The sequence below is a fragment of the Cervus canadensis genome, chromosome 25 (assembly GCF_019320065.1).
Source record: "Cervus canadensis isolate Bull #8, Minnesota chromosome 25, ASM1932006v1, whole genome shotgun sequence".
Taxonomy (NCBI): domain Eukaryota; kingdom Metazoa; phylum Chordata; class Mammalia; order Artiodactyla; family Cervidae; genus Cervus; species Cervus canadensis.
In genome coordinates, this window is record NC_057410.1 from 28205023 (window position 1) to 28222642 (window position 17620).

Genomic DNA, 17620 nt, shown 5'->3' on the forward strand with positions numbered 1-17620 from the left:
GGGTCCTATTTATGCTCAGGTCGGAAGGGGCTTGGCTATGCAGATGCGGTTGTGGCAATTTGTGCTTTATGGGCTTGTGTGGCTAGCTGAGTTGAACGCCTCTCTAGAATGTGCTTTAATAGTGGCCCGCACCCTCTTCTGTGTAAAGGATGCCAGTTCCTGGGCTGTAAGGGACTCAGCATGTTTCATCTTCAAAGTGCCTTGCTAGCTGGGCATGCAGTCATCTGAGGAGACTGGAAAGGGAAGGGCAGGGCAGGAGGGTGGAAGGAGAAGGGAAACCAGATGTGGCAGAAGCAGGTGACCTGTGCGTGTGCAGGTGTGAGTGGGGGGCCTAGGAGAGACTGGGGTGTTAACAAATAACTTCTAGATGTTTCCATCCAGTAGTGGGCAAGGCGCTACTGTTACATAAAGCTGTATTTTCCCAATCTCCAGAGAGTCCAGTTGGCTGCTGAAAAACATCTGACTTTTCCTGCCATGACAGGAGTCAGCAGATTATTAAATATTTGTGTTTTATGTTTTCTTTCACTTTTATTATGAGAATTTTCAAAATTAGGAAAGTTGAAGAAATGGTACCTGTGTAACAAAACGCTGATGTGTTCCACCCAGGTACCCACATTCAAGAGTTATTAACATTGTGCCATATTTGCCTTCACATTTGCCCAGTTACTTGATGATTACAGAAGGCATAGCATGGAACCCTTAAATACTTTAACATGCATTTCTTAAGAATAGAGACAGTACCATTTTTCACATGCAAGGAGAAGAATGATAATTCCAAAAAATCATTTACTATCCATTCATATTAAAATTTCCTAACTGTCCTATGATTTTTAAAAATAGGTTTTTAAAAATAACTTATGGCTATATCTCTTGTATTTTCTATACACTGAAAAGTAACTCTTGAGCTGGGCTGTTCAATACGGTAGCCAATAGACACATGTGGCTATTTAAATTTAAATTAGTTAAAATTAAATAAATTAAAAATCTAGTCTTTCAGTTACATGCCACACATGACTAGCAGCTACATTATTGACAGAATAGAAACAGAACATTTTCACCATCACACCAATGTCTTTCAGATACTGTTGATCTGGAGGCTTGATTGCATTTAACTGAAATGTTTTTGGGCAGCATATATCATAAACAATGCTTTATAACTCTTACTATATCACCCCAGAAAGCACAATCAAGTTGTCCTGTTACTGGTGATGCTAAATCAGATCACTTGAGTATGTTTCCCCCTTTACAATTAGAAAGATTTCTGTAGGGAAATATAGGTTCTATTTTCTTTTTACTGGCCACCTACTATGTTACCAACATTATATGCCATAAATGATCTCTAATTCTCACATCCACCATATGAAGTACGTATCATTATCCCTATTTTACAGATGAGGAAACTGAGGCTTGGAGAGGTTAAATAACTTGCCCCAAATCTCCCAGCTATTAAGAAGTGGAACTGAGGAGATGCCAAGCCTTCTCCCCTATAGGTTATGACAACCCTTGGATTTCCTAGTCCTTGGAGACTTTCAAGAGGATGGAGAAACTTATTGGGAGAGGGTTAGTGTGGATATAGGGCTCCTCTTGTGGCTCAGTGGTAAAGAATCCTTCTGCCAAGGCAGGAGACTTGGGTTCAATTCCTGAGTCAGGAAGATCCCCTGAAGGAGGAAATGGCAACTTACTCCAGTTTTCCTGCCTGAAAAATCCAGTGGACAGAGGAGCCCTGATGAGTTACAGTTCATGGGGTCACAAAAGAATTGAAAATGACCTAGCAATTAAACAACAACAGCAATCTGTGGATGTAGGATTGAGGAGAGCCAGTCTAAGAAAAATGGGCAGAGTCAGGGGGTGTTGGAATGGTTGGAACCAGGAGGGCCAATGTGCATGCGTGTGACTCAGGGCAATGAGAGGCTGAGGAGAGGAGATCTGCAGGACCCTGTGGCTGAGAATTGAAGGAAAGGGATGGAGAATAGCAGTTTTAGCTATTTGCTTGTGTCTGGTATATTGTAAGTACCTTGATAAGATTATACTGTGTTCTACATACATGAAACACCCCATTCCAATAGAGCAAGACTAGAGAAATGACCCCATAAAAGTACAGGGGTTTGTTTTAAATGGATGGGGAAAGAAGAGAAGAGGAACACTGTAGCTGTCAGCCCCTGGTAGCTGGCTTGCTGTAGGGGCAAAGGGGAGGCAAAGCAGCTTAGGGCAAGAGGTGAAGGGTTTGGTAGGAAAAGAGGAGGAAGGAGAAGAGAATAGTATGTCCATGTAGAACATTCAGGAATGGGGACTTGCGATAGGATGTACATGGGGTCACTGACCATGTCAGCAATCTGGCCATCCCAGAGGAGGGTGTGGCTCCTGATGTCACTTTATGTGTTTGGGGACCTGGGTCGGCTCTTCTGAGGCCCTTTATGCCCTCATCCGCCACTCTGGGCACTGCCCACAATGGAGGTGGTGCTTCCAGCCAGCCAGCTGGGTGTCCCAGGGAGAAGCCCTGTGAGTCAGAGTGCAGCTCGAATACACTTTGCCTTTTCTACTAGTGTAACTCCCTATAAAAGTGACAAGCATAAACATAAGCTAATTACTAATGGCTGGTCTTTGCTAAGCAATTTGAAAGAAGCAAGAAGCAATTTAAACCAGGATATAAAAAAATTCAAATGTGACACCATTTCATTTAATTCAGGTATTACTAATGGCTGCTAACTTTGAAGACCTAAAAAGACATTCTATCTGTAGGTTTTCTTGGAGTGAAAAAAGCTCTTGGTGAGGGAAGGGGAGAGGGGAGAGGGGAGGATTGGCAGAATAACTACTCTGTGCTCTTGGCTCTGGCAACGGGCGCTTTATGGAAATTAAGCCCAGTCAATTGTTCTCAGTTGTGTCCAACTCTTTGTGACCTTTTGGACTGTAGTCTGCCAGGCTTCTCTGTCCATGGGATTTTTTCAGGCAAGAATACTGGAATGGGTTGCCATTCCCTTCTTCAGGGGATCTACCTGACCCAGGGATTGAACCCATATCTCCTGCATCTCTTGCATTGCAGGTTGATTCTTTACCCACTGAGCCATCAGAAAAGTTAACAGTGCTTTAATTGTGAAATATACCACTCCTACAAAAGAATGTATAGTTGGTATGCCTACCACTTGTGGGAAGAAATGGAACATATGCGTAACTTAGGAACTTCCTCTGAACCTCATTTTCATTGCACCGCCTTCCTTCCTGAACCAGGATGGTTCTTCTCTGGGGTTTTGTGTTGAATGATGCCTATGCTTTTCTTTTCTTTAGTTTAAGGACCAAGGAATGCATCTCTAAACCATATATTCCAGTTTTTGAACTTCATATGAATGGAATCATATTGTGTGTATTCCTTTGTTCAAAGTTGCTTCCTATAGCTGTATTCTGTTTGTGTTCACTGTGGATTGTACTCTCTGTATGAATATGTCACAGTTTATTCATCTTTCCACCTCCAAGGCCTCGTGGGTATTCCCAGAGTTTGTATTATGAACAGATCTGCCATGAACATTATTTCCCATGTCTTCTGGTATATCTGTACAAGAGTTTTTCTAAGGTATGTGGTTATTTTAAAAAATTATTCAGGTAGCATATGCTTAGTGTAGAAACCTATTTTATGAACAGTCTTCCAAACTTATAGCAACATCTGTTGATGTTCATCTTATTTCATAGTAGATACTATACTGATTGCCCAACTTTCATTAATGCATTTAATTTTTACAAGTTTCCCTTTGAGGCTGGTGTTATTATTCTTGTTTTACAGATGAGGACACTGAGGACTAGAGGGTCAAGAGATTTGCTCAGGTTGAGGTTAGAGGCAGAGCTGGCACTCATAGCCTGGTGTATTTGATCGCAATGGAAAGGCTTGATCGTAGTCCTGTCCATCCACTGTCTTCCATCACTACAGCATCACATGGTATATGGTACATTCACACACGCTCACTATTCCTCCCCCTCCAGTATCTCTTCTGGGTCCTTCAGCATGCTCTCAGGGTGCAGGACCAGAGGATGAGGAGAGCTTACTCATTTGTTGTGAGCTTCCAATTCCAAGAGAAAAGCTGTACATATACCCAGATCATGAACAAAAATGCAAACTCTGCAGCATACCAATGGGTACAAACATTTGGTTCATGGCTATATTCCAAGGACTTGGCACACAGTAGGTGCTCAATAAATATTTGTTGCATGAATGAAATGAATCCCAGATGCACATTAGGTGCTGAGTAATGGAGCCATCAAAGCTTGATGGTTAATTATACAAAGCTTTTTTTGGTAAGATAGGGTGGGGACCAGATGAAGCAGATCGGATGGCGGCCATTCCTAAGGGTGGGGGTGGGGTGGGGTGGGGAGAGGTTCTTGGCTGGGGCCTGAAGGAAAGATGAAGTGAGTATATGTGTCCTTTACCAAAGCAAACTCCTCAACCTGAGTGATGATGGGAGCGGAAGGGAAAGGCAGACAACAAGGCAAAAATTCTGAAGGCCATGGGCCAGAGTAGAGATGGGGTAGGGTTGAGGAAAGAGAAGTGGATGGAAGGTAGTTTTTAGAGCAAAGGAGGAAGAAAGATGCTTGCTTTTAGATTACTACTCTCCAGGGCCACTTGGAAGAAGGATGGAGACTGACTGGGGTGAGGAGAATGGCATGGAAGGGAGACTGGGGAGACAGAGGGGAGAGGAGGGAAGAGGAGGACAGTGGAGGAAAAAGAAGGTCAAGACCCATGGGAGAATAGTGGGGGGACACTCCACAGTGGAAGAACAAAGGAGATTCATGAGGGAAGGGGCAGAGGTATAGACCTACCTAAAGGGCAGGCTCCAGCTCTAAAGAAATGAGCCCTCATGGGGCAGGGACATGGGCTGGGGGAGGTGCAGGGGCTCAGACTGGTAGGTGGGAATGGACCACACCAAGGGTGGAGCTCCTGAGTCAGGCTTCCTCCTCTGCCAGATCCTCCAGGGCTGCCTTTGGCCCTCCCTCCTCTGGTGAGTTCTCATGGACAACTGGTCACTGTCCCAGGCTGTCTTGGCTGAGGGGCAGAGCTCTGGCACAACCTCTTGGATAGCTGCAAGCCTAGAGCTTTGGTATCTTCCAGACATAGAGTTCACAGGCTGCTTCCCAGTCTGCAGCCATGCAGCAGAATGACATGGGCCCTGCTTCAGAGGTCTCTGTCTCCACTGGCTCTCCATTGTCACAGCATCTCGTGATCCCTTCCTCTTCTGCAAGGGCCTTCAGATTGCCCCCACTGTCTACTCTCTGAAATACCTCCATGCACGTCTTTTTACCAACACTGTCCCTCCTGCTGCTTTATGAAGCCTGTCCTCACCCTTTCTAGGGATCCGTTCTTACCTTTCTCATCAGACTAACTGTATTTCACACTGTCCCAGAATGGGCATTGTCAATAGGCATTGAGCTTCTGAGGATCTGATGGTATAGCTAAAAACAAGCTCTCTTCAGACTTCTGCCCTTTCTCATGAACTTCTGAACTTCTGCGTCTGTCTTCCCCATCAGATCAGGAGTTCCAGAATCCATATTTCTTTCCTCCTCTTAGTGCTTTCCTCTCTCCTTGCAAACTTAAGATAGGGTTCAGCGTATTGCAGGGATACATCAATCACAAAATTCTTGAATCTAACAACAAGATGTTACCTTGTCTAACCCACTGTCCATCTTGGGGCATCTACTTTGCAACAACCTTCACAGGAGCAGGATGGACTAGAGGGAGTCTTGAACAAGAACTTCTCAATGTTAAAATTACCTGATTTACCCCTTATCTCCAGGCATCCCTTGAAACAAGATCTACTTGGGCTAAAAGAAGAGGCTCTGTTCTCCAGATAAAAAGGTCTTTTGGTTCACCCTGTCTCCACAAACATGATGGCCACTCCAGAATAAAGAATGTTTATCTTTTACATAAACCTCCCTTAAATGGGAGACATAATGCAAGCTCCTTAGGAAGACATGACTACTTGCCCACCTTCTGGCAAGCTTTTCTTCAAATCCAACTTCCATCTGTCCAGCCACAGTGGAAGTCCTGCTCTCTTTAGAGTTCCATTATACTTGGATAGATTGTCAGCCTCAACCCCATGATATCCCTGGGATACTCACCAATCAGGAGGTTTTGGAATTAGGCAATAAATAAATAAATAAATAAATAAATTCACCATTAGGCAAGGTGAATGAGCATGTCATTAATTTGTGGCTAAAGATTTCTGATGGTCTGTTAAGGCAAAATAAGGAACACAAATTTATCAATTACAACAGATAACATATTTTTTGGACTGTCCAAGCTTTTCTTTTCACCCAGTAGTGTGGTCCCCTGAGGATTGGTGACACTTTTCCTTTGCCTAAGAAGAGAGCTTCCCTGGGGGTAGTTGGGCTTGAGGATGGACCTTTGATTTTGGGTTCTTTTTCAGGATAAAGGAAAGGTCTCCAGTTCTACTTGCCCCTAAGATTAACCCCATGGTAGAATAAGAGTTGATAACATTTATTGAGCACTTGCTATGTGCCAGCTGTTGTGATAAGAATTATCCATATATTTTTTAATTTAATCTGTCTATTCCGCCTGCAATTTGGGAGACCTGGGTTTGATCCCTGGGTTGGGAAGATCCCTTGGAGAAGGGAAAGGCTACCTGCTCCAGTATTCTGGCCTGAAGAATTCCGTGGACTGTATAGGCCATGGGGTCACAAAGAGTAGGGCACAGCTGAGCGACTTTCACTTCATTTCACTTCATTATTCCTTTAAGATGGGCATCATTAGTGGGTATTTTACATACGTGGTTTAGTAATGTGGGTAGGTATATTCCATCAAACCTGCTGATATATCCACAGCAGCAGCAGTAGCAACAAAAACAATAACACATATCTCTACCTCCACATCAAACCTGACATTATAACTGCAGCAGCAGTGACACCTACCACTAATATGATTACATCCTTTTGAGTGTGTCAGGCTCTATTTTAACTGCTTGACCTGGGTTAATTCTTTTAATCCTTATAAAAACTTTATTATGTAGGTAGCATTACCCCTATTTTACAAATCATGGAATGAGATAGGGAGAGGTTAAGAAATTGCCTAAAGTTACATAGCTAGAAGCTGGCAGAGGTGGACTTTGAAACTAGGCAGTTTGGACTCTGGGTCTGTGTTCTTAACTGATAAGCCATGTATTTAAACTTTTTAGTTTCAATTATAGTAAGAAATAATTTTGCATAGTGATTAAGTGCACACATATGTACATATCACATACTATTGAAATAAAAGGCCCTGAAATGTTTTTATTATGTATGCTACACTCTGATGTTTTCTACTATATTCTACTCTTCTTGATTTTGTCCTAACCTGTTTCATTAAAATTCTGGTTGCTTCTCTTTGTGGGTCATGATGTGAACTCAGAAAATGCAGTCCCAGAGTCTCTTGCTTCTTAATGATTACAACAAAGCACACCTGCACAGTGCTCTGGAGTTTACTGAGTGCATGCACATCTCTGTAATTCTCCAAGGCAGCCCTGGGAAGAAGATGCTTAATCCATTTCCCAGAGGAGTGTACTACCCTGCCCCCCCCAGATCACATAGGGCTAGTCATGGAAGAGCCCTGGTTCCTACCCAGCCTTTTAGTGTTCAAGGACCAATCTAACTATATTGGATGGGTGGCACACAATATGGATTTGTTCTGACAATATGGGTTAGCATCTTTCAATGCTATTGACAAATTGCTGTAAAGGGAAGGATGTTGCAGGGTTGTTAGAACATGGAAAGCAATATAGGCTCAGGGGGGTGATGGCAGGGGGCTGAATGCTCCCCCTATATGGCTCTATCTGAAAGATTCTCTTGTATTCTGAGCCAAAAGCTATAAAGACTTATAAGAGCCATGTCTACCCCAGTCCTTCTGGGCCCTGGAGAAAGCATGGAGCCTGGAGGTGAAATCTAGACAGGCTATCCTTTCTTGGGGCCTTGTTGGGAATGGTTGGGCATTCCAGAGACCACTGAGCCAAGGTGTGCTCCCTTAGGCCTCATGGAAGACTCTGTGGGAGGGAGTGCCTCCTTTCAGCGTAGGCTGACAAATAAGGTCTAAGAAGTGGACTTGTCACTGTGCAAGTGGAGGTAGGTGTATGTGTGTATAAGCACATGTGAGTATCTGTGAGATTGTTGATGGGAAGTCCAGCATGTGAGTTCGCAGTGTGTATGTTTGTGTCTGTGAGACAGAGAGACAGAGACAGAGAGAGAGAGACAAGATACAGAGAGTTGGCTGATGAGTGCAGGTGAGGAATTTGGGAGCAGGTGTGTGAGGCTTTGGTGCTGTAAAAACAGCCATCCCTGTAAGGGAAATCACGAAGCGATCTCAAGTTCCCCATCTGTTGATCTTAACGCTCTCCCAGTGTTTCAGTGCCGATGTGATCAGCACCACGGACAGCGGCATGAGCACATCAAATGGGTGGTACGGAAGAAGCCGCAGCCCCGCCTTCCCCCGCCCTCCTTTCCAACGTGAGTCACCGCTCCCCTATCCTCAAAAACCTTTCGCCAAGTGTGTATGAGAAGGTTGGGGTGGGGTGAGGAGAGGTGAGCTGGCCCTTTGAGGACAAAAATTGTGCAGTTTAGGGTAAAAGGCCATAAACATCTGGCCGCATCTGGCACGCAATTAAGCACATTAAGGAAGGAGCAACAGCAGCTAAACAACCCAAGCCCATAAACATGTCTAATTGCTCCTAACACGTGGATATATCAGGCTCCTCACATATATAAAAGGCCCAATGATGTTCAAGAAGTGAACACCTCGTCCACTAGCCTTCCATTAGGCCATCTGCCTCCTGAGAGCCTCCCGTGCCCCAAAGAAGCACCATGACTTGTGGATCTTACCGTTCTCTCCCAGCATTCAGCTGTGTCTCCGCCTGCGGACCTCGGCCCGGCCGCTGCTGCATCACGGCCGCCCCCTACCGTGGCATCTCCTGCTACCGCGGCCTCACAGGGGGCTTTGGCAGCCGCAGCGTCTGCGGGGGCTTCCGTACTGGCGCCTTTGGCCGCAGCTTCGGGTACCGCTCCGGCGGCGTGGGTGGCCTCAACGCTCCCTGCATCACCACCGTGTCAGTCAATGAGAGCCTCCTCACGCCCCTCAACCTGGAGATCGACCCTAATGCACAGTGCGTGAAGCAAGAGGAGAAGGAGCAGATCAAGTGTCTCAACAACAGATTCGCTGCCTTCATCGACAAGGTGAGTTTCCTTGATCAGACCCTTCCTGAACCTTCCCTTCCTGGATAGGCAGTGAAGGGGTAGTCAAGGGCAGTTAGAGATGTGGTCCCTTCAGGTCCCAGTCTGATTGATGAAATGGACACACATCCAGGGCACAAACAGAGACCAGAGAGATGAGTCTAGAGCAGGGGCTCCTGAATAGAGCACTATTATATACAACCTCTGTCGAGACAGGCAGGGTGCCCACAGACAAGGACAAGGCTTTGGAACCACATGTCAGAGAAGAAAGCATACATGCAAACAAGACTCAAGAAATGCACATAAGATATAGGAATAGGATCACAGTTCAGCCTTCAAGTATTTGTCCTTGATCACACCTGTTCTGAAACCCCCCATGCCCAAGTCCCTGCTGGGCACTGATGGGGCAGTCAAATGCAAAAAGAGCTCTACTTAACTCCTGATCACATGCCATCTAGACTCAGCAGGTCAGGATAATTCAGTTCACCTGAGAAGTGAATGATCTTTCCAAACACCTTGCTCTCACCCTAATATAGAAAATCTAAACATGATCATTATCTTGAAATCCAGAAATTGCCTTGTCTCCCACTGCCCTCTCTGTCTAATCTCTGCTGAACTCCTATTTTGGAATTTACCTTACAGCAATCAGCACCCTCCCCAAGCCCCTCCATCCCCCAAATAGGCTTGGGGGCAGTAGGAGCCATCTGACCCCTCCCCCACCCCAAATGGCAGGTGCGCTTCCTGGAGCAGCAGAACAAGCTGCTGGAGACCAAGCTGCAGTTCTACCAGAACCGCCAGTGCTGCGAGAGCAACCTCGAGCCCCTGTTCAATGGCTACATCGAGACGCTGAGGCGGGAGGCTGAGTGCGCAGAGGCCGACAGCGGGAGGCTGTCCTCGGAGCTCAACAGCCTGCAGGAGGTGCTGGAGGGCTACAAGAAGAGGTGAGTGTGGCTGGGGGTGATGTTGGGCACAGGAAATGGACATGGATTCAACCCACTGGATGAGACTGAAGAATTTCAAAGAAGGGGGTGTGACCATGCAGGGCAAGTTGGTGGTATGCAGCAGGATCTTCCCATCAGGCAGTCGTTGTTCAGATGCCTATGAGGAGGGCAGTGATTCCATAGGAGGTCTCTCTCCCCTCCTTCAGGCTTCTCTTCTCACAGCCTGATCACCCAGCAACAGTGCCCTGTGCTCTGTGGGGAGGAGGCATCTGCATTCTCCCAGGCCTGGCCCTGAGGCTCCCACCTGTAGCACCTGGATGTGATATGAGTCTCAGTGTCTCTCAGGGCTGCCAGGTCCTGGTTCTCTGGGTGTCCCACTGTCTAGGTTGCTCTAGTGCTGATGGTCTCTGAGATTCATAGGTCCTCCCCCAGCTGAGCTCGGCTGGACACCCAGGTGGGGGGAGGCTGGGACCGCAATGCTCCAGAGGGGCTGCTGTCCACTCCTGACTGGTGCTGAGTCCTTATTTTCCTCCAGAGGTGACCTCAGAGCAGTTTGGGCAGCAGGGTTGTGAGGTTCCAGAAGAGTCACCCCCAGGATCCCTCAATTCCAAGTGGAGAGAGAATCACAGACACACCCCAAGTCCAACCAGAGAGGACCCAGCAGGGCTGCCAGGGATCTGGCTATGTGGGGAGGTCCCTAGTGTTGTCCTCTTCACTGGTAAAATGCAGAGGGGGTTCTGGGGAGACCTGCCCTGCCATGATTCCCCTCTCTGCCCTCTTCCTCAGGTACGAGGAGGAAGTTGCTCTGAGAGCAACAGCCGAGAATGAGTTTGTGGCTCTGAAGAAGGTGAGTAACATGGGATCAGGAAGCAGAGCCTGAAGGATCTCCCAGAATGACAGGCTTTCATTGTGGAGAACAATGGTCTCATCCTCTGTGGGGAGCAGTGACTTTGCCAAGTCAGGATGGGAAATTCCCATAGACCAGGTCATGAAAGGCACATCCAAGGCTTTGAAAAGGGCAGTAACCTTGGACAGTCCACTAACACCTTGCCCTGAAGCCAGGGTATAGCTGAATTGACCTCTGGGTGTTCTGTGGTCTCAGAAGTAGTAGTCTGTGGCTGGGGTCCCATGGAGGCATGGTAGCTTCAGTCTCTGTTGAGGGATGGTGTCCTGTCTAGTGTTTCAGGAATCTGGTTAAGAGGAAGGGCACAGTCCCAGGATCTGGAGGAGGATGGAGCAGAGCCAACAGTCGCCAGGTGGAGTCTTGGAGGACTCTAGGGAAACAGGGAAAGGTCAAGGTGGTTGAGCAAGGGAGCCAGTCTGACAGGCTTTTTGGTACAGGGAAGGGGAAAAGGAGAGCTGGAAAATGAGAGGTCTCAGGTAGGAAGGGTGAAAGGCTGGTGGTTCATCTCCAAGGCACAAGGCATTTGTTCTTAGAAGGGGAGGAGGTTGTGAGATGCCTCCAGGGAGGGGCAGCATGGGGATGCGACAGGAAGAGGAACACAGGAAATCCTTTCCCCCTCACCTCCTTGTAATGGGTGAGAAGAGAGAGGAATTCAGGTGGATGATGATCACCAGGGGTCCTCTTTGCTCAAAGACTCCCCATCTTCCCAGGATGTGGACTGTGCCTACCTCCGCAAATCAGACCTTGAGGCCAATGTGGAGGCCCTGGTTCAGGAGACCGACTTCCTTCGGCGACTGTATGAGGAGGTGAGTGATTGTAGCCCTGGCAGAAACTAGGATCTGGAAGAGAGGGTATTGGTTTGGGGTTGGAGTTGGACAGGAGTTTGAGCAGGAGCTGCAGTCCATGAGGCTGTCAGAGGGGGGCCTCTGGGAGGCCCAGGGAGATCAGGGAGGGCTGAGAAGGCTGGTACACACTGTGGTGGGGGAAGCAAAGCTGTAAACTAGACACTTCCATCCTCCTGCCCCACCATCTGCAGGAGATCCGAGTTCTCCAAGCCCACATCTCAGACACCTCGGTCATCGTCAAGATGGACAACAGCCGGGACCTGAACATGGACAACATTGTGGCTGAGATCAAGGCTCACTATGATGACATTGCCAGCCGCAGCCGGGCCGAGGCTGAGAGCTGGTACCGCAGCAAGGTGAGTGGTCCAGGACACCTGCGTTCTAGACAAGATGGAAGGGATGTGAGGTATATATTAACAGGATTTCTTTTGTCTGGCAATTTGGATTTCCAGAGATGGTGACAGAAGGGCAGACAGTTCTCAGGTTACAGTGGAAGGACAGGGCTGCCATATATGGTTTCACAGGCTGTGCCCTGGACATCTGTGGTGTCTTGAATGGATGGAATGTCCTGTCCTGAGTTTCACAAGCCTCTCTGCTTCCCAACAGTGTGAGGAGATCAAGGCTACAGTGATCCGACATGGGGAGACCCTGCGTCGCACCAAGGAGGAGATCAATGAGCTGAACCGCGTGATCCAGAGGCTGACGGCTGAGGTCGAGAATGCCAAGTGCCAGGTAGGAGCTGTTTGAGGCCCACCCAGGGCCCCACAGGCAGTGTGTGTGCCCAACTGGATCTCACCATTCATTCTCCAGTCCATTTGGATGACTTGGGACCAAGGCTGTGGTCACTCTGGGTGATCCAGGTGATGAAGGGGAGAGAGTCCTGCTGTGTGGAGAGACCATAACCCACCTTGTTCTCTCCTGGGCCCTTAGAACTCCAAGTTGGAGGCTGCAGTGACCCAGGCAGAGCAGCAGGGCGAGGCAGCCCTCACTGATGCCAAGTGCAAGCTGGCCGGGCTGGAGGAGGCCCTGCAGAAGGCCAAGCAGGACATGGCCTGCCTGCTCAAGGAGTACCAGGAGGTGATGAACTCCAAGCTGGGCCTGGACATCGAGATCGCCACCTACAGGCGACTGCTGGAGGGCGAGGAGCAGAGGTGGGTACTGTAGCCAAATTTCTGTCCCAGCCCTGCCTGGGTTCTCATCATGCAGTGTCCCTGACTTTCCTACTTGACAAAGCTCCCCATCCTGCAACTGGACAGGTAATTTGAGTAATTTCTTTAGGTATGTTTCTAGCCCCATTTCAGTTTCTCATGCCTACTTAGGTGCTGATCTGGGATTGGTGCCTTTGCAAATCTGTTTCTGAGAGCCCAGAGTCAAGGTCATAGTAATTGCTGTTCCTGAGTAGCCCTGTTTGGGCTGGGTCGCCTTCCCTCAATAGTGCTTCTTCTCTCCTGGCCCTCACTGCACGTGCCCCTCAGGGTTCCAATTCTCTTCTCAAGCTTGGCCTTGGCTCCAGCCCTGGGAGTTCAGATTTCCTCCCAAATGACAGCTTTAATAGAGGATTTTATCAACACACACTTATATATTCTAACTACATAGTGCCTTTGCCTAAGTGTTTGTTCACTGCAGCAAGTGAAATTAAGGATAGACAGATAACAGGGGCTGGTCCCTTGAAGCAGCTGTAGCCTGCTCTGGGCATTTTTACTTGTCGCTTCTTTTGAGGGCAAAGGGAGACCCACTGGTCATCAGCCATCTATGTTTAGGTGGAAGGTGGCTGAACCGCTTCTGTGAGGACAACAGTCACAGGCTGTGCCCTTTGATTCTTTCCCCTGGAAACAGAAAGACCCATCCCTCTGTCCCAAAACACTCTTGGAATGAACTCAGAAGCTTTGCTGTAGATTTCTTAGGAAACCTGGGCCTGGGAAGGTAGATTGTGAGCTGCAGACTCTCCTCGTTTCTGAAGCTGATTAAGACAACCCTTTGCTTTGGTCTCTCAGAGGGACTCTGTGTTTTCCTTAAGGAGACAGCATCGCGTGGGAAGGAAACCCAGGCTGGATGGAGTTAGGTGGCCGGAGTGGCACTGGTTATTTCCTCTTTCTGGGCCTCAGTTTATCCATTTGTTAAGTGAGGGACTAGATGTAGCTAATCTCTGAGTCTGCTCTCAATGTGTTCTAACATCCCATTCATTCATGCAAGTTATTTATTGAGCCAAGCATCATCTAGGGGCACTGTCGATTCTGCAGCGGAAAAAAGGATACACAAAAAAATTCTGTCCTCCTGAAGCCCATGTTTTAGTGATACCAGTCAGACCAGATTCAGGAATTTAAATCTGCTGCTCCTCAGATACATTTACAAGTCAATCAGAACGGAAAGAAATAGTAGGAGCTACCATTCCCTAAGCACTACCATCCCTGATGGCAGAAATCAGGCACTTACAGGCTTAGTTTGAGTTCATCCTCACAAAATTCAGGGAGTAGATTTTTCCCAGGAGGCTGGCTGTGTGTGTGCTAAGCTGCTTCAGTTGTGTCCGACTCTTTGCGACCCAATGGACTGTAGCCTGCCAATGGACTGTAGCCTGCCAGGCTTCTCTGTCCATGGGATTCTCCAGGCAAGAATAATGGAGTGGGTGGCCATGCCCTCCTCCAGGGCATCCTCCTGACTTAGGGATTGAACCCGTATCTCTTAAGTCTCTTGCATTGGCAGGCGGGTACTTTACTACTAGCGCCACCTGGGAAGCCCTTTAACCCGAGGTTGCTCAGCTAATAAGGCCTAGAGAGCAAGGCGATCTGTCTCCAGAATCCATACATTGACCCGGAGCTACCGCTTAATGGCGCCTTTCCGGGGCCAGTGCTCAGAAAGAGGGCCTCACCTTTCACCTTGGCTGTGTGGACCAGCGGCTTTTCAGGGCACTGACCTTTCTCTTTTCCTTTCCCCACAGGCTGTGCGAGGGCGTCGGGGCTGTGAATGTCTGTAAGTAGCCCGCCCCTCCCCATTCTCCAGCCGGGTGGTCACAATGCCTTTAGGGAGGGGGCATTTTCGCCGCCCCACGCCGCCTGGCTGGGGCAGGGTCTGACCCGCGTCTCTGCCTGTTCTTCCCCCATTCAGGCGTCAGCAGCTCCCGCGGTGGCGTCGTCTGTGGCGATCTCTGCGCCTCCGGTGCTGCCCCTGCTGTCACCACCAGCGTCTGCAGTGCCCCCTGCAGCGGCAACGTGGTGGTGGGCACCTCCGACGCCTGCCGCCCCTGCTCTAGGGTGGGGGGCAGCATCCTGGGCTGTAAGAAGTGCTAAGGTCGCCTTCCGGCCCAGCCAGGACCTCGCGCCACCGAAACGCCCCTTCCGTTACATTCCCCGCCCCCGGGGCCGCCCCCTGTCCTGAACCGTCTGCCCTCCCTACTCCTTCTCTGCTCCCTCTGCGTGCCATCCGCCAGGCACCTGAGCCCCGGGAAGGCTGGGGGGCACCCTGACCTCTTTCTGTAGCCTTTCCTAGTAGTCGTTTTGCTGTCTTGAGGATTCATGCCTTCTTCTGCCTTCTGTGTTTTGCTGGATTCATTGGTTCTGCCTGATCCCCTTCACCGAATCTTGGAGGAAAGCCGGACAGGCCCCGGAATCTCCCAATCTGCACATCCTGGGGAATCTGCGAGTGTGCTGGTACCTGTAGCATGGACATGGGGAACGCTGATGGTGGTTTTCCTGTAACTCTTTGAGGGCCGTGCCCTGTGGGAGGGGAGGCCATCACCTTTCAAGGATGCCCGCAGAGGCTTCTACAAAGCCAATGAGTCAACTGCCTGCAAGCTCTTGTCTTTGTTTCACTCTTTGTTTCCAATAAACTAGTTGTGGCTAATCAGACCTGGGTGCCTCAGAGTCTCATAAATGCCAGGGCCCTCCTGAGATAGGTGCTCCCTGCCAGAGATGTCCTCAGGACCTCTCATGTACTCAGTAATTTTTCGTTAGGTGAAAATGACGTAGTAGAAGCTGCCCGTCTGGGCTTGAGCAACCAGAGCCTTGAGAAAACAAGAGAAGACCCATGGAGATGGGGAATCCCTCCCTGCCTTGTGTGGTCATGGGTTTCTCTAGACCAAGGATTCTCGACTTCAACACTACTGACATTTTGGGCTGGAGACTTCCTTATTGGGGGACAAGTATCCTGTGCATTGTAGGATCAGTGATTTGCTCACAGTTACTCAACTAGTAAATGACTGAATCAACACTCACACATAGGTTTAACCAACTCTTTAGTACATGATTTTACTTAGGAAGCCAGAAGGGCAATAGACAGTTGAAACTGCCCTATCATCCAATAGGTATCATTATTCCACTTTACAGGTAAAGAAGCTAAAATGTAGTGAGGATCAGTGACTTGCCCACCGGCCTCTACCCATTGCATGGCAGTAGTAGTCACCTTCCCCCAGTTGTGGCAAACAAAGATGTCCCTACACAAGGCCAGCTGTGCCCTGTGGCTTCTCAACCAGCGTGATCCTTCTGTCTACCCTGCCAAGGACATTCCTGGGGGGAAAAGTACATGGATGAGGGTAAGAATGAAAGGAAGGCATGAGGGACAACAGTGTGAGGGAGAGGAAGAGCTTCAGGTTGAGGGTCAGGAGAACCAGGCTTCTAATTCAGAGTCCTGACTCTGCCATTTCCTAACTGGGTGACTTTGGGCAAGTCACTTCAGCCCTCTGAGCTTCAGTTTCTTTGGCTGTAGAATGAGGGATGGTGGACACTATTCCTAAGGCTCCTTTTGGCTCCCTAAGTGAGACTGTATTTAAAAGAGTTTGGTTAATACAAGCCTATGTTTGAATATTGGTTCAGCCATTTCCTAGTTCTGTAATTGTGGGCAAGACGCTGATTGTTACTGAGCTTTATAATTTATTCATCTGTGAAATGGAATAATGACACCTACTGGGTTGTAGGGAGGTTTCAGGTATCAATCGCATATAACATACCAGTCCAAAATTTATAGAGTCTTGAACCATAATGCTTTATTTTTTCTCATGATTCAATAGGCTTACTGGGCAGTTCTACTTTATGTGATGTTGTTTGGGATGCTTGGATGTCTGGAAGGTCCAAAATGGCCTCATTTCACATGGCTGGATTTGGTGCTGGATACCATGGACAGAGGAGCTTGGCAGGCTACAGTCCATGGGGTCACAAAGAGTCAGATACTACTGAGTGACTAAGAACACACACTAGCTAGGCGTTGAGCTGGAGCTGTTGGCCAGGACATGTCAGTCAGGAGACAATCATTTGAACAGATGAAATTTAACATAAAGAATTATTAACTGTAATAGGTGATTGAGTCATGAGAGTTTGGCTAGTAAGAAGCAAGAAATCTAAAGCATACAGGGGCTGTAGTTATAGGAGCAGCCCCTACCTCTAGACCTAAGGGAGCACACCCAAGGAAGTGGACCCTGTTGCCAAGATCTGGACCTCAGAGCCAGGGAAAACTAGGGAGACCTGTTCATGAAGACATGTCTCCACCTCAAAACCACCCGAGGGGGATACTGGAAACTGCTGGCCACAGTATACTGCTGACCACTGTGTGCTGCAGCAGTAAAGCTATGGCAACAAAGGGGAAGTTCTGGAGAAACTGTGGGTGCTGCAGGAGTCTGCCAGGAGGAACCTGGAGCCAGGAAGGAAAGTCCCTTCCTCTTGCGCTATCTCTCCATCACCCTCTACTGACAAAGCTCAATCTTGTTCCAGTAAACAAAGGAAAGCATTTAAAGGGCCCCTCTAAATTTTCAC

General features: G+C 48.3%; 1 protein-coding gene across 1 annotated transcript; it reads left to right on the forward strand.

The window, feature by feature from the left end:
- The first annotated feature begins 8743 nt into the window (after positions 1 to 8743).
- LOC122427390 (keratin, type II cuticular Hb1-like) lies at positions 8744 to 15724 on the forward strand. The gene is made up of 9 exons (XM_043446827.1): positions 8744 to 9195; positions 9925 to 10133; positions 10920 to 10980; positions 11748 to 11843; positions 12074 to 12238; positions 12489 to 12614; positions 12813 to 13033; positions 14818 to 14849; positions 14985 to 15724. Exons 1-9 carry the CDS (start codon positions 8827 to 8829, stop codon positions 15164 to 15166), a joined length of 1461 nt encoding a protein of 486 aa, XP_043302762.1. The 5' UTR covers positions 8744 to 8826; the 3' UTR covers positions 15167 to 15724.
- The last annotated feature ends 1896 nt before the right edge of the window (positions 15725 to 17620 follow it).

Bases quoted from the DNA above. Each gene is read 5' to 3' on its own strand.
- LOC122427390 (XM_043446827.1), top strand. From the start codon at position 8,827: ATGACTTGTGGATCTTACCGTTCTCTCCCAGCATTCAGCTGTGTCTCC. The intron at 10,134-10,919 runs GTGAGTGTGGCT...CCTCTTCCTCAG, and splicing joins CTGGAGGGCTACAAGAAGAG to GTACGAGGAGGAAGTTGCTC. The intron at 14,850-14,984 runs GTAAGTAGCCCG...TCCCCCATTCAG, and splicing joins CGTCGGGGCTGTGAATGTCT to GCGTCAGCAGCTCCCGCGGT.